Below are 23,033 nucleotides of genomic sequence, written 5' to 3'. Positions count from 1 at the left end.
GGTACCAAGTGTCATGCTTCTATGGAAAAGGGAAAGATTTTTTTTAAATATCCCCTCCAATATCTAGTTTTGTTACCACGATGTACCTGAATTCACCATGACCTCCTCACCTGAACTGTTCATGATGTAGGCCTACATCATGAACAGTTCAGGTCAAGGATTGACCATCAGAACATAGAGGAACCATTTCTGTGTTATCACTTTTGGTTCAGGAGCTATAATACAAAATACATAATTCAGTTATGGCAGAAAGAAAATGTTCAGGGCCCCAAACTGTACAAGTTATGAAACAGTGAATGATTTTTCCTCTTATCATCTGAACTAGTTGGATGGACGCCACTAAACTCAAATGAAGAAATGTTGGATCTGCCCTTTAAGGCCACAAGCTCTAACATGGCAGTTATCAATTAAGTTAATTGGCACATTGTCTCAAAGTAACAGCTAGCTAACCTAGAGACAGCACCTCCACACGGCTGACTGAACCCAACACTACTGCAACGGCCGCGTGAAGCCTGCAGCCTGGTGCAAAGAGGCGACCATGACACAGCAGGTGACTCACTGCAACACTTAGCTAGCTAGGTTAGCTTCACGGTTACTTTACTGGCTTATTGTCCGTCCGACAGGTGTGTATCCTCAACGAGCTAACATTACAGCCGCCGTTAACGTTCATTCTTCAGTAGTAATGGAGCAGTACTTTGCTGCCGACCTCTGCCACTGTTCATTTCCATGTTGGGCGCCCACTCCGGACACTGAGGACAGGACTGTTTTTCAGACAGCGTGGTCAGCGCTTCCATACCCGGTGCCCTACGATGCGACTGTCCCCAGACCAGCCTACCACGCGGGCGTGGTGGGGCCTGCTCAGGTGATACCACACCTCTACAGCACGGTGATTCAAAAGCCACTTCGAAGTAAGTAACGTCCAAGACAATCACGTTACTGCTATTAAAACAAGATGTGTCTTAAAGTTTTTATAGTTAAGTAAATACAGCTAAATATTTCGCTGTCAAAGATATAACGCTAACTAACGTTACCTACAGTAGTGTTTCTGACCGTCTGTTCCTGAGCCGCAGGCTTCATTAGTTAACCATCCAGCTATGTAAAAGTCTGAGCAACAATGTCGTATAAATAACAAAAGTGGGCCCTGAAGCCATTCATCCATCTAACTGTGGTTTCCTCATCAACAGGAGAGAGCAGGAGATTACTTCTGTACAAGTACGCACTCTACATAACTCTCTCTCTTCCTCTGTGTTTAAATGAGCATGAATAACTGTTAATAACATGGAGCTGTTGTTGTGCATGTTGCAGCTCTGTATTTGATTTGGTCTATTCTTATCGGTACCTTGCCCTAACTGACCCCGAGCTGCTGGGTTGGTATCTCCGACTGTGTCCAGAGGACAAGAAGATCGTACAAGGTACAGCATAGGTCAGCCCCAGCAGCCCACAGCACACTGGCTCTGCAGCAGACAGGCTGGCCTGTTCACAGTCTAACACCTGCGACGTGTCAGAGCTGACATGAGTATTTGTGTTATATTTGTCAATAAAGTAATTCTTCATCTTTACTGAACATACAATATGTACTAGATTTATACTTGAAAACATCATTTGAGAAAACTGCTCTATTAATGGACAATCTATTATAATCCAGAGTCCCTGTTTTCCTTTCCTTCCTCTCCATTTTCTAAAAGGAAACTGAAAATATTTTTTGAAATGATGAATGAAATCATGCAACATTTAACACCTGTAGTCCTTATTTTCATCAAATCTCAACCTAATCAGTGTGTATTGCCTGTGTCCACCATTGTGTTATTTAGGGGATGGACATGTTGGGTATAGATGGCAGTCAAATTTCATGTGTTAATATTGTGAAATTATAAGTCCCACTGATTCATTCTCCTTTCTCCTAGATGAAGGGGGGTTTCACCCCTTCCTGCAAAGACACCCAGGCCTAGAACTGTCAGGGCATCATATCTATGTGAAGTGTAAGTCTGGCAAACTGCTATAACCTTCTAACAGCTGTGTACAAATGAAAAAGTGACAGTTTCTCTTTACAAACAATGCAGATAACATTGGAAGTACCAGTCCTGCCCAGCCATTCGTGGAAATCAACAATCATACGTATGTCTGACACTAATTGCAGTGAATTGACAACATACTGCATCAGATGAATCAAGGCTATATCATTTTACAGTGATTTAATGTTGAAACTTTTGTTCTCAGATCTGAGATGTTGGGAGTGACCAAGTGCAGATGTGGCAATATGCAAAACTGTCACACACTGACAGGTGATGCTCTTTATTTAATTTTTTGGTGTCACATAGAGCTCAGAAAGAAAACTGATAATGAGCATTATTAGTATCATTAGAAGACAAATCGACAGCATTTTATGACTAATGACTAACTGGTAGAGAAAGGGAGGTGTCCTGTAGCCGATGATTCTGGGCTCATCACCGTGGGATCACTTTCACTCACTTTCTAATGGACTTTGATGAACTGAGTACACTAAATACGATACAAGCACACAGTTTTATCTGCTTTTGGCCTATTAATCAGGGAAAATACCTGCACTGAAGTGCATACATGTTAACATGATGATAACCAGATGATTTGCAATAATAAAGTGTTTTGAGAGATACCAGTGAGTCATCAGCCTGCCGAAAAGCCTCTCAATGAAAACCCTTTATATTATAACACATCAGACAGAAGCTTTGTTTGGAGAGCTGCTAGCTATCTGCTACATCTCCATCCACTCTCTTTCAATTACACAGCATTAATTTTACTACCACTGAGTAACTACTACCCTAAAGTCAAAAATTGTGACTTGTGGTAAGTCTACAGCCTAAGTCCAGTGGATAAATCAACTGTCTTGACACTGTACGATGAGCGCTCTTGTAGAAATCATTGAAAAACATTTTAGTCTAGTGATAGACTGCCCCCTAATAACAACCAAAGATTTTTTGTTGACAGCTTCAGTAAACCCAGTTTTCATACTAGTAAAGCATTAACTTAACACGTGTTTTCTCCTCTTGCAAGAAATGGCCCATTCACATCCAGACCTGGAGATGTGTCCCAATGATGTGAGGGAGACTGTAACCCTGCTTGGCTGTGGCAACAGCATGGATGGATCACACAACTATCCTCATGAGGAAATCTACCACATGGAGAGCAGTAGCAGCAGTGCAGCTGTGTGCAGGGAGCGAGCAGCCTTGGCGAGCTCTTTGTCTGTGGACATGGAGCTGGAAAGATGCAGACAGGGGGGAAAGCCTGAGCTCAGGAGCCAGTTTGCAGTGACAGAAAATGAGAGTGCTGAAGTCAATCCGCTGTGGTGAGTATGCATCTTACAGCCAACATTATATGTAATTTGTTAATTTTTTGCAGCTCAACCATGCCAATCTGAACTCTCCATTATCTATGTTTTGGTAGGACTGGACAATGTATTGATATTATATCGTTATTGTGATATCGTCTTAGATTTTGGATATCGTTATATGGTAATATGGCACTAGTGTTAAAAGGCTGCATTACAGTCAGGGGATGTAACCTTCGGGACTTACCAGTAGGGCTGGGCGATATAATGACTGTTTGGAGGTGTTATTGATAAGATTCAGACGCTAAATGTGGCGTTTCATCTCCCTCCTCCCATTGTGTTCACATTACAACACCGCTATTGTTTGGAATCATCTGCCCCCTCAAGTGGTTGCCAGTTTGTGCACCATCTTATGTTAGTTGTTAACGTTGCTAAAGTTAATTGGTGTAGTGCTGCTCTGCCACTTTTTCTTCTGTGAGAAAATGAGGAAATAAAATGTTCAGTTTGAATAATCCGGTTGAACATCATGTACATTTTAAGCACTTGAAGTGATTTTTCAAAGATGTCATGTTGATATTTTAAAGCACGCTCTGAGCAACATGCAAGAAAATGTTCCACCTTAAAAGATGAATTATCAATTTTTCCAGTACTCAGTTAATTTGAAAGGCTATGGAAACCAACTTTTTAACTCAAACTCTAATGAACATACTTGATACCTTTATACTCATGCTACAGTTTTATTCCCTGTAGGCTTCTCCAAAGCTTTCAACCTCAGCATACAGCCCTGTTATGCATTTTATACAGTTTTTCATTTACATGTTTGTATTTTTTTTAATTTTGATCCCAGTCTCTTTAAAAAAAGGGTTTGTGACTTCTCAAATGTGGCTTTGACTTACAACTCAACATTTAGTCTATAGAAAGACTCAACATTTAGTCTATAGAAAATACCAAGATATATATATATATATCACTTACCAGACTGTTCTACTTGTTTTAATCATTCATTATATCCACATTACTGATGATTATTTATTAAAACTCCCATTGGGTTACCAGTTTGTCAAAGTACCAATACTCATCCCTACAATGTTGTTGCATTATCTAGTATTTGGTCAAGAATTTAATGTTATTTAATTTAGTCAGTACCCTGTATTTTTTTGATATCAAATTTATAAAGGGTCATTATAATTTATCAGTTTGAGAACTAGTCTAAAAGTCATACTTACATCAACCAAGACAAACCACATCCTACTACAAGATATGTTTCACTTCACTCTGTGTAGTTAAATAGTTTAAAGTTAATTGTGGTCTTAATGAATAAACTTGAATGTCATTTATTACATGTCTGTAAAGTATTTCATCAGTTCACATGCAAGTGCAATTTTTTATAAAGCAGTTTTGAGTCTACTGCCTGTGTTTCATTGCAGTGTGCAAAATAAATTCTTATTATGAGCAACATGTTTCATGATACAGGTCAGAGTGGCCAGCAAGCGAGAAAAAGTCTCCATCTGTAGACCATGATGAGGTTAGCTCAAGCATTAAAGATCTGAGTGACAACATCTGCAGCATCATGGAGGATGATCTGAGTATACTTGCCTGTCTGCCTATCGAAGATGTGGAAGAGAATAACAGTGGGGATCATTCAGGTCCAGTCACCAGTAGTAGTGAAGCACTGGCAGCCAGCAGTGACACTGTGAAGACTGTCATCAAGATGGACACTGCAGAGAAGTGCACCTCCCCCATGCCCTGTGTTACTGTCTGTGACATTGTGGTTGGCACTGAGCCTGCACTGTGCATGTCAGCCTTCACCCAGACTGAGGATCCAGAAACATCTGACAAGCATGTCATCACTGAAGTCCACATGGCAGATCTGGACTATCTTGCTGAGGTAAGGTCAAAAGCTGAGATAAATCATTATAGTAGCCGCAAGAAAACTCTCTAAACCTCTTTTGAACATTTCAGGAGTTTATCAAACTCAGGATGGTTAAACAGGAGCTGAGAACGCAAAACGAGAAAATGAAAAGGTAATGTGTCAGATAGTCTATTTTAAATGTGCCTCCAAAGAATTTCTGCCACAGTACTAACATTTTTAATTAATACATATTTCCAGCAGGGGTTGTAGACTGAAAAAGGAATGTGATTGTATCCAGCGTGCTCAGCAGGCAGAGCTGTGTCTCCTGGCCCTGCAGTACAGCATGTGCACACAGCACTGCTGGAGACTCTACTATATCTCTGCTGAGGGAGGCCAAGTCCCTCCACTGTAAGGACACATCAGTCACTACTAAGTAGTTTTTACTTGTATTACTGTAACCATGGCACAATGACTGAGACAGTTAATGGCTGAATTATATTTGTCCAGATGGATTTTTACAACATGAATAAGCAGTGCAAAAGGAAGGCAGCTGTTTAGGCTGACTGCTATTTACTTGTATCATTTCCCCTCTCTGTAGGCCAAAGAACCCTCCTGGAAACATTGTAAGTGTTATGCAAAAACTGGAATCTGATTATAATCAGATGAGAGATAAGATCCTGGCAGGGGTTCCACTGAAGGAGCTCAAGCCTCTGTCTGTTGACTCTGAGAAGATAACCACAGGAGCACGTTACATCCCTGCAGAGGCAAGACTCGGTCTACTAACCCAAAAATCTCTCAATACTTGTTGATGCCTACACATACTTGAACCACAGCTGTAATAGTAATTCCTCATTGTCCCTGTTTAGATCATTGATGATGTGTTGGGGAAAGTTCCATCTTGGTATGTTAACACATACATGCATGTCTGGTGGAATTCAATGTCAAAAGCTTTGCAGATTGGGCGTTGCCTTTCTAGAGACTGTAATTTTGTTTCGTCTGATTTCCAAGGAGCTCCCAGGAGCCACATAATCCATCAGGTGAAGGAAATGGACGTCCTGATGATCAAAGCACAAATGGCTGCCAGGTACGCTCACAGACTCAGGCGTCAATAGAAGAGTGCTACTAAAATTAAATTCATGAGCATTCTGGTGGTGTTCTGATTTCTGCTAATTCAGCCCATTCCCATCCCAGCACAGTCAGACAAAGGAGCAGATCAAGAAGAACTGCAAAGAGAGGACAGCTGTCACTTCTGTCCCCCATGATAGAGATGCTATCCATACTGCAAACAAGCACAAAGGAAAGCAGACAAGTAAGCTAAAAAGCCTCCTCAGATTTTGAAGTAATTAGCTGGGAAGTAGTTAAGAAGTGCCATTTTCTGTGTGGACAGAAGCTGCATGCAAAGAGCTCAACACAAGCGAGGCGTGGTACGACGCTGAAGAGGACCTGGAGCCTGCAGGATCTGCAGTAGCTGCTGAGAGGGGACAAGATCCAACAGTGATCACTAAAGATGCGACCAGCGGTAAGTGGTCAGTGAATGTACAGGAGGGTCCAACAGTCTGAGACCACTACTCAAAGTACTTCCTACTATGCATTTGTTTCTAATGTAATTTTTGGCAAAAGTTGAATCTTTGAAAAATGTCAGTACATTTCTAAATGTCTTTGTATTTGGTATATACCCTCTAAGGACAGTCACCTGACCTCAGCTCCACTGAACATGTATGGGAGCAGTGGAAGACTGAGAGAGCCAAGCATTCTGTTACATCACAAGAAGCTTTGTTTAACACTGTCAAATCATGCTGGGATAACATGAGTCATCAGGTTTTGTACAAACTTGTGGGTTCCATGCCAGCTCAAGTGCACGCTGTCATTAAAGCTAAAGGGGGACATACCAAATACGAAGATATTCTGAAATCCAAATTCACTTTTCACTCAAGTTTTTAAGCTGATATTATCATTTGTAATGAAATAGATTGTATAATATTCAAAACAAATGCAGAATATAAGTATTTTAACTACCCTACTGCAGCTAAAGCACTTTTGAATTCATTTTTGATCGAATCTTTAGTAGTGATTTTGTGTTTACAGCAGAATCAGCCAGTGGTGAACCAAAGTGCGCAGTACTCTCCATTTCCAACCTGCCCAGTGATGTGACAGAGGTGAGTTTGCACATTACTGCTGCTGACTGCTCAAACATTACCATGTGAAAGTAATACTCATGAACATAAGTGTTATTATACTTGTTAAATGTAATACAATATTAATATATACTGGGGAAAAAATTAAATAGCAATTCAGATTTTGTAATATTATTTGTACCTTCATGTGTTGTATGGTGCCATTATAGCCAGCAGATGGCAGCACAGGCTCTAATAAAAAAGTTGTCCTTTCCAGAGTGACGTGATGCTGTGGTTTGAGAAATATCATGCCTCTGAAGTCAGCATCACCGCTTTAAAGAATGATTTGAGGTGAGCCGCTGCTCTGCTTTCTGATCATAACACATTACTGTCCCTCTATAGTTCGGCAGCTCTGCCATGCTGTATATGGAAATCTTTGTTACTGGTTTCGTCTAAAGTCCTTATTCATCTGCATCACTTAGCAATGTCAAACACTTCATGCAGCTGTTAAAGCACAAAGTTCAAATGTCAAAACAGCTAGTTGCTTCCCAAATGGAAATATTCATGTCAGTGCAACAGCTACCTGTCTCACTGGCTATGTTCTCTAGAGTTGCCATGGTGATGGTCGGTGGACCCCAATCTGCCGAGGCTGCAGTGAGAGAGCTGAATGGCTGCAGCATGCAAGGCCATACTTTGCATGTGGAGCACATCATCAGAGCCATTGGTGGGAGCCACAGTCGGGCCTCAGCCTCCATCAGCGGGCCTGAGTGTTCACAGGACGACAAACCACAAACCTCCAGGACTGAATCCAGTAGCACTGACAGACAGGTGAGAGTATGAGGAGAAAAATAATAATGTTATTAGTTAAATCTGTCAGGAGAAATCAGGACAGTTTTTTGTAAAGAGGGTTACTGACACTGTGTTTAGTAAAGCCAAGGCCTCTGACAGTTCTTGCAGTGTGGCAAACAAAAAAAAAAGCTGCAACAGTGCATGCAGAGTTTATCTGCAATTACAACAACAGTAGATTTATTGTTTTAACCAATTTTCAAGCAAAAAAGGCCAAACATTCCCTGATTTCAGCTCCTCAAATGAGACTTTGCTGCTTGTCTTTATTCTATATGAAAGTGAACTGAATATTTAGACGTTTTGGACTGACTGTCAGACACAACAAAGTAGTTATCTTTGTTTTATCTTGGACTCTTTAAAAATGATACCAGACAATTTTCACTTATTTCTAACACATTAAAGACAAAATGATCAGTTGATTTATCAACTTAAGATTGTTGATAAAGAAAATAATCAGAAGTTGCAGCCCCCCCCCCCCCAAAATTACGATGGGTTTGTAGAATTCAACGCTGATTCCAAAACAGTTGGGACGCTGTGTAAAACATAAATAAAATCAGAATGCAATCATTTGCAAAACTGTTTTTATAGAAAAGTTTCATGTAGTAAGATACATGTACAGTCACGTGTTTGACGGAGTGGTGAACCTCACCCCATCCTTGCTTGTGACCGACTGAGGCTATGATCAGACTACAAGCCCAAATCTGTTTTCCAGATTGTATCCAATTTAATTTTAGGAAGCCTGGACAACAAAAAAAACACATGAAATTCGACTTTTTGCAAATTGGATCCAAGCATCATTTGGAGGAGATTCGAAATGTGATTAAAAATGTGATTTCTACAGATGAGTTTTAGTTCAGCACTCCGGCCGCTTACACCTGATTTCGAATCGTCTTTTGTGTCACTCGCAGCGCGACACACAACGATAACCTCAAATCCAGAGACACGAAAGTGCATGCGAGCAGCTGAGCAGAATCCAGGTTGCTACTAGCAGAGCGGTATGGTGACAACACAGAGAACAACAGTCTGTGGAGTGTGGAGCCACACTGTCTGCTCCATGAGTTGATGACAGTGTGATTGTTTGGATGGTGATATGATTGATCATGCTATGGTGTTGAAGCTGCGTCAACAGTGTACGGAGTTACTGACTCGTGCGTCGTTACCATAAAAAAACATGCAGATATGTTGGACCCAAAAATCCAGTCTCATTACTTGCAAACAATAATGCAGACAGTCTGTCTTGCAGATCTGATCTGAAAGACACAACATAGCCTGAGTCTTGTGAGGATGCCCCATTCATACCCAGTCATGACACTATCACCTGTTACCATTGAACCTGTTTACCTGTGGAATGTTCCGAACAGGTGTTTTTGGAGCATTCCACAACTTTCCCAGTCTTTTGTTGCTCCTGTCCCAACGTGTTTGAAACGTGTTCTGCTTGATGTTTTACACAGTGTACAGTTTTTTGGCTCTGTTTTTTATGGTTTGGGATTGATGCATTTTCTGCTCCTCCGTTGTTGAGACAACTCTGTTCTCTGTCCTCTAGTTGATGGGACAGCAGACACCGCCTAGCTCCAGCATCAAGATCGGGAAGGTGGTCTGCATTTCCCCCACAGCAAAGGGAATCTGTGTGCCCCAGCACTATGGTACCATGGGCAGCTTCGATACCTTGATGGCAGAGCTGAGACAGCGCCACCCAGACGTTGGAAGGCAGAGGATTGTGGAGGCTCTGGTGGAGCTGAGGGCCATGCACCAGGGCATCCTCAGTGGCTTGCCCCTCGGGACCATCAGGGAGATGACCTCAGAGCTTCTGACCAGGCCTGCGATTGCAACGCACTTGTGAGGAAGCTCTGCTCAGTGCTTCAAAAATGTTTGTCAGTGATTTGTTGGAAGTTAGTTGTTACAGTAGCATCACAACCCCTCAGGCTTTTCTTTGCAATACAGAAGAAATGAATGTAAAAGGAATTGTGGCCTAAAGAAGTGTTCTAAAACAGTGTTACTATTTACCACAGTGTTTTTCCAAGAAGCATCGGGTTGCTTTTGATTTTTATTGAGTGCGTGTTTTTTTTTTTTTTCATCTTTAAAGTTGTCACATTGAAAGTGTGAAGGCTTCACATGGTGCCTCTTCTGGCAGTTATTCAGTTGTAAAAGTGTATTTCAGAACTGATCTGAAACAAACTGTTTCTAAAATGATGTCTAAGTTTGCATACAGTTATATGCAGCAGTTTTGTGTGTATTTTATGTTCTCTCTGTAATTAAGAGCTGGCATTAAAATATTGCTTTCCTCCACCCTTGTTGTGTGCCCCTCTCTGGAAGGTATTTTTTTTTTTTTTATAATAGTCTCATTGGATTGACCAGCGTACTAGGGTTTGTTGCTGTGAACAGCAGCCACCAGGAGAAGAGCAATGTGAGCTATGATCAAACTTCAAATGCTGATTTTTTTAGTTAGGAGGTAAAGCCATGTGAAGACGGCTCCATCTGACCCAGAGTCTGGGGAGGAACAGGTTGCATAGTAACTAAGTACATTTACTCAAGTACTGTACTTAAGTACAATATTGCACTTTTTACTCCACAACAATATTTATTTGATAACTTAAATTACTAGTTTGTTTGGCTCTGATGCATGTGATCTGCAAAGTAGCACATTTTTTAAAATTAATTGATTTTATCAGCTATGATTTAAAAAAAAAAAAAAGATTACCGTAATCAGAAAAATGCTGAATATCTGATTGGCTAATGAGTCAGGCCAATAATCAGTCAACCTTGAGTAAACAGTATGTACAAGCATGTAAATATATGTATAATTTACATGTACTTTTGGTAGGTAAGTACATATATTGTATGGAAATTACGTTTGATATTTAAAGGATAAGTTCACCCAAAAATGAAAATTCACTTTCCCTGAGGCCTGAGATTGAGCTTGTGCACCAGCCTCAGATGGAATGCATGCTGACACTCTGAGCTTAAAGCTACAGTGATTAAAAAGGGTGTAAATAATGTATGTAAATAATGGTGAGGGGATAACTGAAATTTTCATTTTTGGGTGAACTTATCCTTTAAGTACATTTAACATCAGATACTTTAAGACTCAAGTACTATTTGTTTGTGTGACTTTCACTTTTACCAAAGTAATATTTTAACCCAATATCTTTACTCTTACATAAGCATGACTTCTGGGTACTTTTTTTTATTTTTTTTACATCACTGGACATCACAGTCACTTTGAAGAAACAGTTCACCCAACATCAGATACTTTCACTCAAGTTCTGTGGCTTTAACTAATACCAGAGTCATGTGTGTTGTAGAGTAGAGTAATGTTCACATTGGAAATTCAACAGCCAGTCACGCAGCTGTGAACCCCAGCAACAAGTAATGGCCCCTGACGGCTCCTGGTGCGGTTCTTGGGAGCCACCACTAGGTGTCCGCAGCCGCTGGCGGGCTGTGCGGGTGTCCGCGTGTCACGCTGCCAGCAGTTCAACCAGGTAACGAACGGGTTAATGTAATCCTCAGTGGGGAATGGGCGGAGATTCCAGCTGGGACTCGAACCGGACAAACCGACAGAGCAACACATATCTGTGGAGGAAAATCAGTGTCGCGGTCGCGTTCATGTGCTTGTTTATCCAGTAGGCCTTTTTTGTTTCAGCTCACAGTTCACATTTAAACAGATTCGTGACGGGCTCGGGACCGAGAAGAGCCGCGAAACTGATGGAGAAGTTTGGGAGTTGCTGTCAGCTATGGGTGAAGTAGTCAGGACGTGGAAGGCAGCAGAGGCGTCCCGACAGAGGCGGTCAGTGAGCGGACTGTAGCTCCAGCAGAGCAGCGGGACCGTGTGGAGCGTTCACGGTCTGCTCACAGGGAAACAATGGAAATGTGTCTGCTGCCACACGGAGCCTTCACTGAGAGCCCGTGTGAGCGCCTCCGTGCAGCTGACATGATCTGAGCGCACTTTGCTGTCGTGGTTTGCACACATCGACAGGACTACATCCAATGAGAGCTCTGGTGCCACAGTAACACATTGGTGTCAGCTGCGAGCAGAGGTACAGAAGTGGGATTTGACAAAGCGCTGATAAACACGCAGAGTGGCACCATGTGGAGCCCGGGGACGTGGATGTGGAGGGCGGCGGTGTGCTGCATGCTTCTGGAAACATGTCTGCACAGTGCCAGAGGTAGGACAAAGCAGCACATTCTCTATTATCTGCCTGTGTTCGCAACATCAGGAGCCTGTGAGCCAGTGTGTGTTGTGTAGAGCTACTGTAAACTGGAGCCACATGGAGGACAGAGGAGTCATCACTTGGTTGTTGTTGACGGTGACGAGATGGCTCTGAGAGATAAAAATATTCATTCATTCATTCATTCATGTATTGGCTCAAATCCTCCGTTAGAAACAAGCAAATGTGTTGCATAATATCACACACACACACACACACACACACACACACACACACACACACACACACACACACACATCGTGTTGTTTTTAAAGGCTGCATTACAGTAAAGTAAGGACTTTTTTATGTCATTATATCTACACTACTGCTGCTTATTGATCAAAAATCCCAATGTGAATACATTTTGTCATAATGTATGGCAATCACAGAGTAACTCATGATAATGTTCGTATCACAATACAGCGACTCTGCAATAATTCACACATTTCAAGACAGTCATCTAACAATACATCACAATCTCTGTGTAACTGAAGAATACAAAGTGCCCCTGAAAAGGCAAAGTGCTGGAACTCTATGTATTCACACAGTTTGACATGATATGTGATGAAACAATGTATAAAAGGTGCGCAGAGTCTGAGCTTAGTGCCTCTTTATCACACACACTGACTGCAACTTGTCCATGTGTGCCATCATTCCAATGTAAAATAGCCATAAAGTGGCAAAAAGCTAGGGATAAAAAGGGAGATACAGGATACAACAAGAATAATCATAGATCCAGTCTGTGTAAATGGACTTTACAGAAGTTAACACAACAAGGATTCATGAAGTCCTGACCAGTGAGTCAGATTATCAGGTGAATCTGTTGGTACACCTGCATGTTTTAATAGAAGTATTGATATTTGGCACCAGTGTATCCGTACTCGTGGAGGAAGTAATGCAATATATTGCCAGATTGATATTTAAGTGAAAATATTTATCCCTAATATAATCCCTAATACTGACACAACATCAGTATCGAGGTATTTCGTCAAAAATATTGTGATACTTGATTTTGTTGCCCCAGCATTTATGAAAGGATTTCAGAATATTGAGAAGAGTTGTGTTTGGCGATATGGTCTAAAAGTATCACAATGTTATTTTACGGCCATGTTGACCAGCCCAATGTTCACCTCATTTACATAAACGGATCGATGGTAACACCAGGAACATCTTAAAACAAGACCAGAGCTGAATAAACACCTCATGCCCACAAAAATGCTGCACGGTAACAGAAACCCTTGTCCTGAATTAGAAGTTGTTTTTTTTGTAATTTATTTTATTCGATTTTCTGTTTTCAAACAGCCAAATGCAAAGTAAGTCAACACATTACAACAAGTGAAAGAAGAACAACTGACAAAAAGCAGAACAGATGTGGGCTCGAGTCGTGCCAAAGTGAAAAAACATTAAAATATGAAATGCGTACAGGATCAACAAAGTAGCAGATTTTCCTTCATCCCTTTATGGTTTTTTGTGTCCGTTTTTAATATCAGACAATGACTTCATGAAGCTTCCTTTGATTAACCATTTGAAAGAGGCAACGTCCTTCATCAGTCTGAACCATTCATCAAAGACGGGCTTTGTCGGACTCTTCTAATGGCGGCAAATCCTTGAAGCGCCAGTAAAGCCTGCGTAGTTTTTAGATACACCTGGTGATATACAAGTCCTTTTATTTAAGTGATTGTTTTTCAGTTTCAGCCTCAGCACTGTAACCATCCCTGTCTGTCATCTTTTCTCACTCTCACGCCTCTTCTCAGGTCTCAACATGTGTATGAGTGGCAGCGCTACTTCCTGTGAAGAATGCCTCCTGATTCACCCCAGCTGCGCCTGGTGCGCACAAGAGGTACAGCCTACCTGCTGCACTATCTTTATACACACTGTACAGTCTCCACAGGGATGAAATAATGACTGTTGGCCACATGCGTCAGGACATTTCAACCCTTTATCATTTTTTCAAGAGTTACAACAAACACTAATCTGAGGTTTGTTTCTTTCCATCCTTCAGGACTTTGGGAGGGGGCGGAGTCTGACGTCCAGGTGCGATTTTATTCAAAACTTGCAGAGGAGGGGCTGCGGGGTGCAGTTCATCGAGTACCCCACCAGCAGCATTTCTGTGCTGAAGAACATGCCCCTGAGTTCTACAGGCTCTGGGTTGGCCCAGTATGATGTCGTCCAGATCATGCCTCAGAAGATCTCTCTCAGCCTGCGGCCGGGTGAGTCCTCTACACACTTAGAGTCGGGGAAAACCATTACACATGCATGAGAGAAGGCACAGTTAAAAGAGGAAAGTTGTCTTATAAATAATACAAACTGTCTTTCCTCGACTCCTCCATGTTTGTTTGAGTAAACCAGCTAACTTCTTCTCAACACCTGCTCATCCAGGAGAACAGACGTCGTTCACGCTGCAGGTGCGGCAGGTGGAGGACTACCCAGTGGATCTCTACTACCTGATGGACCTCTCTCTTTCCATGAAAGATGATCTGGATACCATCCGTAACTTGGGCACCAAGCTGGCGCACGAGATGGGCAAGCTCACCAGCAACTTCAGGCTGGGCTTTGGGTCCTTTGTAGATAAAAACATGTCCCCCTTCTCCTACACAGCACCCAAGTATCAGGAGAATCCGTGCAACGGGTGGGTAGTGGAGAGGGATGGTGCTTTGGTGGCTTTGGATTAAAATTCTTTCAGGTAGATTTATATTAAAGGTATGCAAAAAAAATAAAGGTATTTACGTAGGACTGTATGTGAGGTTGAGCTTAAGAACTCTTCTCTGGTGACGTAAATGTGACGCGGTAGATGAAAGCGAAATCCTGAAATAATCATTTACTCTACCACGCACAGTCTATGTTTGCACATTCATGAATCATGTATAGTTAGAAACCCTGCTGTTGCAAGAATAAGGGTTTTCTCATGTTTGATAAAGCAGAGTGAGTGAGCGTTTCTTCAAAATGGCCCCTCTCCTCTGGGTTGCTGATGAGGGCAAACTGAAAGGGAGCAGAACTGATAGAGGGTAAAAAGCTGTGGCACACGATGTTTGCCCTGGAGGTGAGGCCGCGCTGCCCTCACTCAGCGCCCGCCATCGCGCATCACTTCCCATCTAGGTTATGGCTTTGGTTGGGTGTGTGTGTGCATGTGTGTGTGTCAGTCACACACAGTGAAGCACAGCTGGACAATATTTAAAGGGATAGATAACAACATTTTGACCTCTAAGCAACCCGGCTCACTTCTACTATTCCTGGCCCCATTTATCTGAGGAAATAGCAAACATTCAGATCAACTGGATCTGTCAGAACGTCTGAGTTTACATTTTAAGCCAAAATGAACTATCAGTGACCCTTTAAATCTTTTCATGAATGTTGTACAAATTAAGTCAGGATCATCATGTTTTGAATGAATACAGATAAAAGATCTTTGAATATTGTCCTGATGGTCTGGATCTCTTCTCATCTTTCACCCTGCGCAGATACAAACTGTTCCCCAACTGCGTCCCCACCTTTGGTTTCCGCCACATTCTCTCACTGACTGATAAAGTGGACCGTTTTAACGAGGAGGTGCAGAAGCAGATGGTATCTCGCAACCGGGACGCACCAGAGGGCGGCTTTGACGCCATCCTGCAGGCTGCTGTTTGTAAGGTGACAAGTGTTTAGCTTTCTCTTATTTGAATGATCCCTCTAAGTGAACTCTGACTTGGCTGCGTTTAGTGACAGCTCACATTTAGTTCAGAGAGAGGACATCCTTGTGACAAGCAGCTATTTGCTTGTTAATGAAAAGCACCAGGGGGTATAGACAGGAAGCGCAGTCTGGTGCAGCTGGTTAAACATGAGGACGAGTCATAACTCTGTTTTCCTCTCTCCAATTTAATTGTTTTCTACAGGAAGAGAATGACTCCCTCCAAGTAGCTGCTGCCTTGTAATTTAGTCACGCTGCACTATTTCAAACAGTCAGTGGAGCCTGGGCTGGGTCTGTCCCAGAGCCTCATTGATCCGTTTAGTGTTTTTCTTTTTGGTTTAGTTTTCTGTTTTTTTGTTTAATTCAGTGGAAGTCAGTTCAGCAAGTCAATGTGAAGGTTATCTCATGAGTATGACTTGAATGAATACAGTGAAATTAACCAGTTGTGTTTTCTCCAGAATGGACACTGTTTATTAAATGGGAGATAAGGCAGGAGGCTAGCTGATTAGCTGCTTCTTTTTATTAAAGAAACAGTTCACCCAAAAAATGAAATTCAGTCATTATGCTTCAGTCATGCTGATGCAAAGTCGGGTGACGTTTTCGTAGTCCACAAAACATTTCTGGAGCTTCACAGCAAAACAGCGTTGCAGCATTCTCCTAAACAACTGAAGTAGATGGAGACTTGTTTTAAAATGTAAAAAACAAAAAACAAAAAATAGGTAATTAAAAAGGTTCCATACAGCTCATGTGGCATAATCCACGTCTCCAGAAGCCCCAAGAGATTCCAGACTGATTTGAAAATATGTTACTTACACTCTTTTTTTTTTCTGAGCCGAAGTCTTCACTGTAACTGCTAAGCTAAAAGCGTTGTCAAAGTGTTTGAGGTGGATGCACGAGTTCGACCGCGCGTCGAGGGTGTAAATCACGTCTTTTCAAATCAATTTGGGATCTTGAGGGATCGTTTTAAAACAAGTCCTCATCTAAGCAAGCTCCAGAAATGTTCTTTGGACTATAAAACTTCACCCAGCGTTTCATCAGCAGGAGGGGATGAGTGAATTTTCATTACTTGATGAGCTGCTCCTTTAAGAACAACATGTATGGATCTTGCTAAGGGGACACTTGAGAATCAGACAGTAATGATCCGTTCTCTTTTATTGTAAATGTGCTGCTGGACTGTAATAGTTTACAAATGACTTGTTAGATACACATGCCTCGTCCATGAGTTGTACTCAGAGTGTTTCCTTGCTACATGATTACTTCCTTTTTTGCCGGATGTCCTTAACAACAGGAGATCGCTCAACATATTTTCTCTTTTCGTCACGGTTACTCTCTAAAGATGCCTCTGATAAGGGCACTGTGTACTGTACCGGCCCAATAATGAATAAAAGAATTAGACACTCCCTCTCTTCAGTACATTTCTGTAGGTTTGTGCATTAGTCAGCATGCCTGTTGTTTCCTCTTGATAATGACCAGGACCGGGCCTGTGGCAGAAAACTCTGGCTGTTGTTACACTCTCACTGTTTTGTGTGTGTGTTTGGATCAGTGGTTGTCAAGCTTTTTGAAAGTGATGATCCATAATTAAAGCCGGACAGATATAAAAGGCTGATATTGGCCTATCATACATATATCGGTGTCTGCGTATGTGTTGTCCGATGTGTGCTGATATGAAAACCTTTTGATACATCACATTTTTTACTCCCTAATATCCCTAATATGGACATTGACATCCATGAGTTTTGAGTTAAATGACCTATAGAACCCAGGATTAAAGCTATTTATTTATGTGCTGACATGCTGTAGCTTTTATCTGTAATGTAAATGTCTTCACACATACTGGCTCTAATAACTTTCCTTCGGTGTGACCCTAATAACCAAACCAAATAACAGTAAGACTAGATGTATCATGTATCATGTATCTATCTTCTGGTCCTAATCCTGCTGTCCCATGTGACCAGAGCGAGATCGGTTGGAGAAAGGAGGCCTACCACCTGCTGGTGTTCGCCACAGACGATGTCCCCCACCTCGCTCTGGACGGCAGGCTGGGCGGCCTCGTCGAGCCCCACGATGGACAGTGTCACCTCAATGACAAGGACGAGTACAGCGCCTCCACAAAGATGGTGAGAAGAGCTGCTTTCTCTGTTTGGCTCATAAACAAAGCAGCATTTTATATTGAAGATGGATGATATGGTTTGAAATAAAGACACATCTACCATCACTTGAACAAATTGATAAACTTTTATAAAATGAAACATTGCATTAAACTTGTGTTACATCATAATACGCCACGCTGAATATGCACTGTTGTGTGATATTTACACTGGCTAGTGTGGAGCTCAGTGGAACTATCAGATCTGAGAGCATCAAGTCCACCCTGCAGCTTAAAATTCCATAAGAAACTTGAAACCTGGAATTTACAGAAACACACTTTGCTATTGTTCAACAAAGCTCTGGTATTTTTCCTGACAAAGTCCAGCTGTGAATACACATTATAACTTCCATTATTTACTCAAAGAATGACTAAACGTTTAGTCTGATATGTTGAGCCTGCTGCCTCTTTGATGACAAAGGTTTTTTATAATAATAAGCCACCTTCCAAAGATGTCTGGCTCTACTTGGCTCTGACCCAAACCTGTTTTACTGGAAGTGAGTGTTATGTTCAGTATGTTTACTAAATCAGTCTTTTATTACAAAGAAAAACTCAGCTGAAGTAGATTGAGGCATTTTTAAAATTCGTATCCAACCCGACACCTTGAGTGCCACATGCTTATTAATAGTTGGTGGTAATTGGAGAGGGAAGGGCCGACACACACGTCCACACCTGGAGGCTGCTAGTAAAACCACGGAATAGACTGCTTTGCCTGTAAATACACAGCTGAAGAGGTGCACAGGTTTCTCTTAGTAAACTCAGGCCCACATTTTCAACCAAACCCTCCCAACTGACACACAGTCACCATGGAGCCGGTTTGATTTGAGTGGTAATCAGGCGCCAGAGGACTGTATTTGTTAGCACACAAAGAAGGTCTTTCACCAATGATAAGTATCTACAGTATCTGAAGACGCCAGAGAACTAATGCTATAAAATATCACATCATGTGGATGACAGGGTACCCTCATTTAACAGGAATTTTGAAATAAGTTTTTTCTGGTTTCTAATCTTTCTTAAAGTAGAATTTCAGAGAATTATTGATGGCTGTGTTGAGTCTGTTTAGACTTGGCATTAACATGCATCTCAGGTGATCAGGCCACAAGCGGGCAGCTATAAATACAAGTGTAAACGAGCACCAAGACGTTTTGTGATCCAATCGCTCAGAGTATCCCGACAAGGACGTCATCAGTGCCGGGCATGAAGGTTGTTATGGTGACAGGACGCCCTCTGCAAAACAAGAAAAAGCCACAACAACAGGCAGAATGGATTACACACCGTCTGATTTCCATGTGGTTCACCATGATACAAATGACATGTTTGGGCTCTCTTCACCGGCCACTGTTAGCAGCAGATGTTTGTGAACTCACCGTCTGTTTTAACTGATCCAACCACTGAACTAGTAACCAAAGTATCACCAGACTCCCTCAGAGAATCCTACAATTTTGAGAGTTGTTGAATGAGGAGAAGCTTACAGAACATTGTGAAACAGCAACAGCAAATTCTAAACCATTCATAGTGTCAGTTTGTCACAGCATCGCTGTCCCAGCCTGTCTGCCTCTGTGTTTAAGGTGTGTCTTACCTGCTTGCTGTTTGAACACACTATTTCAAATGATTTCACCATTTAGACTAAGTTTATAACAGAAGGGTCAGGGTTATTGATGGTAAACATGTCATATTTAACCAATACAGTAAACACTAATCAATAGAGGTTACTTCTTGGAGAAAGTCCCCAGACTCCCTTAGAAAATCGCTCAGTTTTGTGAGTTGTTGAGTTAAGAGAAACTTTTTGAAATGCTGCCTTTGACAAATTCTTAGTGTTTTGGCCTTTGTAAATTCGGCAGATGTTATACATGAAGATATTTTGTTTTCTTGTGTAAAAAACACCCTGTGTCTGTTTGTCTTCGTGGTGTTATTTGTAGATAGAGAGGCGAAGTGAGATCTGTGTCATGTCAGTCGAGACACATGCCGTGATGCATGTTAATGCCAGGTGTGAAGTGACAGACTTAGAGCTGTCAACCTCAATTAGATCACCCAGGACACATGTTGATGCCAGGTCTCAGTTTATGTTATGTCTGTTATGAAAGGAGAGAATTTATCTTGAATAATAATTTAACTTTGACTCGAGTCTGAAATAAAACTCTCAGCAGGGACTAGTGTCTTCATAAATAATACTATATACAGTACTGGACATTTCAAACTGTTCACTCAATACTCAACAGTATTGATACTGATACCAGCTGGTTGTCTCTCCAACAGCGAGTTCTCACACACACACACACACACACACACACACACACACACACACACACACACACACACACACACACACACACACACACACACACTTCTGCAGACACACAGTGCACAAGCCTTGTTATATTTAACTTTGAATAGAAATCAAAACTGTTCTGCCCTTAATGTTATGTAGATTTTTTCCTGTGGTATCAAACATGGTATCAAATATCGATATTTTTCAAGGTATCATATCGAAGTTAAACATTCCAGTATTGTGGCTGAAATGCATCCAAAGGACAGAACCACATGTAAAGGTTTTGGTCTGTCTAGCACTGAAATGTGATAACATGAGCTCTTGTCTTAAAGAAGGAACCACACCCTCCTCACCTCTGGTGTCAGAAGGCCAGCAGAGCAATGTCAACACAACACTGGGGTCAGAAGTGCATCAACATGTGGAAGCTAGCTTCCTGATTGGGAAGTCTGTATATAGTATTTGTGGACAAAAATACCCTTCATGCCCGTGTCCCCCTCTCTCTCTGCAGGACTATCCCTCTCTGGCTCTTCTGGGGGAGAAACTGGCAGAAAATAACATCTTCCTCATCTTCGCAGTGACAAAACGGCTGTATGTTATTTATAAGGTAATTTGATTTGAGAATGTTATCATAAAGCACGCATGGTTTTATTATTTCTTTCTTTATATCTAGGTAGCTAACGGTGTCTCCTGTTTCTTCCCTTACAAAGAATTTCACAGCTCTCATACCTGGAACCACAGTAGAGATCCTGGACCAGGACTCCAAGAATGTAATTCAGCTGATCATCGCAGCTTATAATGTGAGTACAGAAAATCTGTGTCCGGTTTCCTGTTTGTGTTTGTGTGGGAGGGAGGGAGGGAGGGTGAAGTAATGACACAGAAAAAATAGAGAAGAGAGATAAGAAGGGGGGGAGGGATTCTTTAAAGTCTTCCCACTTCTGTGACACAGTTAATGAGCCTCCAGCTGACATGCATGGCTGCACACACTGGATTTCTCATTTCGGCGGAGGGGTTGGGCGGCTGAAGTGGTTTTAACAGCTGACTTTGTAGCAAATTAGATACTTTTCACCAAGATACTTCTCACGGGGGAAAAAATGATTAGTTGACAGAAAAGGAATGAACAGTTTTGATTAATGGAGTTATCACTGAAGCCACTAACCAAGCACAGATGTCACGCACTTTAGTTTCAGCTTCTCCAATGTGTGGATTTGTCTAATATCTTTGGGTTTTGGACGTAAGGGCAGCGACAAAACAAAGCATTTTGAAGACACTGTGATGACTGTGACTGATTATTTTCTGCCATTTTTTAGAACAAACCAGTGGCTCCTAACCTCAGGGTCGGAGCCCTCGGCAAGCAGTTGCAAGATACATTCGAGGTCGAAACAATGTTCAAGATAGGAACCAGAAAAAACACATCTGTGCTACAGGTCATTCCATAGCAGCTCACCTCAGTCCTCCCGCTTCAAGTCATGGATTTTCTTGAAAATCGCGTAAAAACATCTTTTTAAATTCATGGGACTGTTCAAAATCCTACAGCTGTACTCCAAATACTTTGGAATACTGTGACCCTCAGGGGTAAATTTCAACAAAGTTTAAAACTGTGAAGTAATGTACGGAACAAGATGACATCATCAACACACTAGAGACATCTACCTCTGAAATAAACACAGGCCACGACACAGGATAAAACAATATTATTTGTCTTTAATTGGATTACTGTAAACATTCTGCAAAGACTACTCAAATGAAGACATGCATGTTGGAAGTCACCCTCTGATAGTTGGATTGGAAAATTCAAAGTTAGGAAACTTAACAGTCAGCTTTGTGATACTGGTGATCCAGAATCACCTTTATTAGACTCAGTGAGGCCAGGTTGATTCTGATTCTGTGTGGGACTAAAGGTGCAATATTTGAGAAATGTAGTTTCAAACATTCAAAAATGAACTAAGATGATCAACAGTGTTAAGAAACAAGAGTTTTGTCACTATGTCACAGATGTCTATGTATTGTGTTGCAGAGATATCTGCTAAAGTTAGCATGCTAACCAGCTAGCCCCAGCCCGTCCACTCGTAGCTAGCGTACTAGCTGCACGGATAACTGAGCTAACTGGCTACTAGCAGCTCCTGTTAGCAGCAGTTAGCGGTTACTCTGGAAGTCTAGAAGTTATTTGATCCTGTATTAAAAGTGTTGCAGATCTCGCTTAATATTGCTTTAAGATATTTTGACTGTATATTTTCCCAAGAAGTTTCATTTCATTGAAGCTATTTTATGGTAAAATGTTAAGTATTTAGGATTTTACATACTTAAAAAAAAATAATAATAATCAGCCCAGGTGAGATGGTTTGGAACAACAGCTACACAAACTTAATTTACTTAAACTTTCCTCTGTTGCATTTTCTAGTGAATTAGAGTGTAACCTCGTCACTCCTGAAAATAAAATGAAGAAAAAGGCTGAACTGGATGCAACTGATGATGAAGAGAAGCAGATATTAGTTTGTTCTGTGTCACTGGACTAATGATAATGAATCATTAACTGCAGCCCTACTTAAAGAAGGCTCCTTCACAAGATTATGAAATGAAAATGTGTTTTTTACTCCATGTGCTCAACCTTTCCCTGAATGTTTTCCTGTGTGGGT

The 23,033-nt window shown here is 41.5% G+C and overlaps 2 protein-coding genes across 4 annotated transcripts in view; both read left to right on the top strand.

Moving 5' to 3' along the window:
- The first annotated feature begins 348 nt into the window (after positions 1–348).
- Positions 349–10,402, top strand: rbm44 (RNA binding motif protein 44). 3 transcript variants are annotated; one of them, XM_084361697.1, is made up of 20 exons: positions 350–550; positions 773–908; positions 1,185–1,212; positions 1,306–1,412; positions 1,905–1,979; positions 2,061–2,115; positions 2,218–2,282; positions 3,031–3,322; positions 4,778–5,192; positions 5,267–5,328; positions 5,415–5,564; positions 5,755–5,920; positions 6,023–6,057; positions 6,165–6,240; positions 6,348–6,465; positions 6,544–6,675; positions 7,242–7,312; positions 7,548–7,621; positions 7,879–8,098; positions 9,660–10,402. In XM_084361697.1, the coding sequence occupies exons 1-20, from the start codon at positions 539–541 to the stop codon at positions 9,954–9,956; spliced, it is 2,586 nt and encodes an 861-aa protein (XP_084217823.1). In that variant the 5' UTR covers positions 350–538; the 3' UTR covers positions 9,957–10,402. The 3 variants fall into 3 exon arrangements, with proteins under 3 accessions (XP_084217821.1, XP_084217823.1, XP_084217822.1); XM_084361695.1 differs by having other exon boundaries at positions 349–908; XM_084361696.1 differs by having other exon boundaries at positions 350–908; positions 5,418–5,564.
- A 1,195-nt stretch (positions 10,403–11,597) lies between these two features.
- Positions 11,598–23,033, top strand: part of itgb5 (integrin, beta 5) — a 58,173-nt gene continuing 46,737 nt past the window's right edge. Inside the window, exons 1-8 of the mRNA XM_084362989.1 lie at positions 11,598–12,279; positions 14,076–14,161; positions 14,324–14,531; positions 14,701–14,950; positions 15,780–15,948; positions 17,941–18,102; positions 20,909–21,004; positions 21,108–21,197. Coding sequence (XP_084219115.1) covers positions 12,201–12,279; positions 14,076–14,161; positions 14,324–14,531; positions 14,701–14,950; positions 15,780–15,948; positions 17,941–18,102; positions 20,909–21,004; positions 21,108–21,197 — 1,140 coding nt within the window. The 5' untranslated portion in view covers positions 11,598–12,200. The remainder of the gene's footprint in view (positions 12,280–14,075; positions 14,162–14,323; positions 14,532–14,700; positions 14,951–15,779; positions 15,949–17,940; positions 18,103–20,908; positions 21,005–21,107; positions 21,198–23,033) is intronic.

The sequence above is a fragment of the Pagrus pagrus genome, assembly GCF_965226575.1.
Source record: "Pagrus pagrus genome assembly, chromosome: 9".
Lineage (NCBI taxonomy): Eukaryota > Metazoa > Chordata > Actinopteri > Spariformes > Sparidae > Pagrus > Pagrus pagrus.
This window is presented reverse-complemented; position numbering and strand designations above follow the sequence as displayed.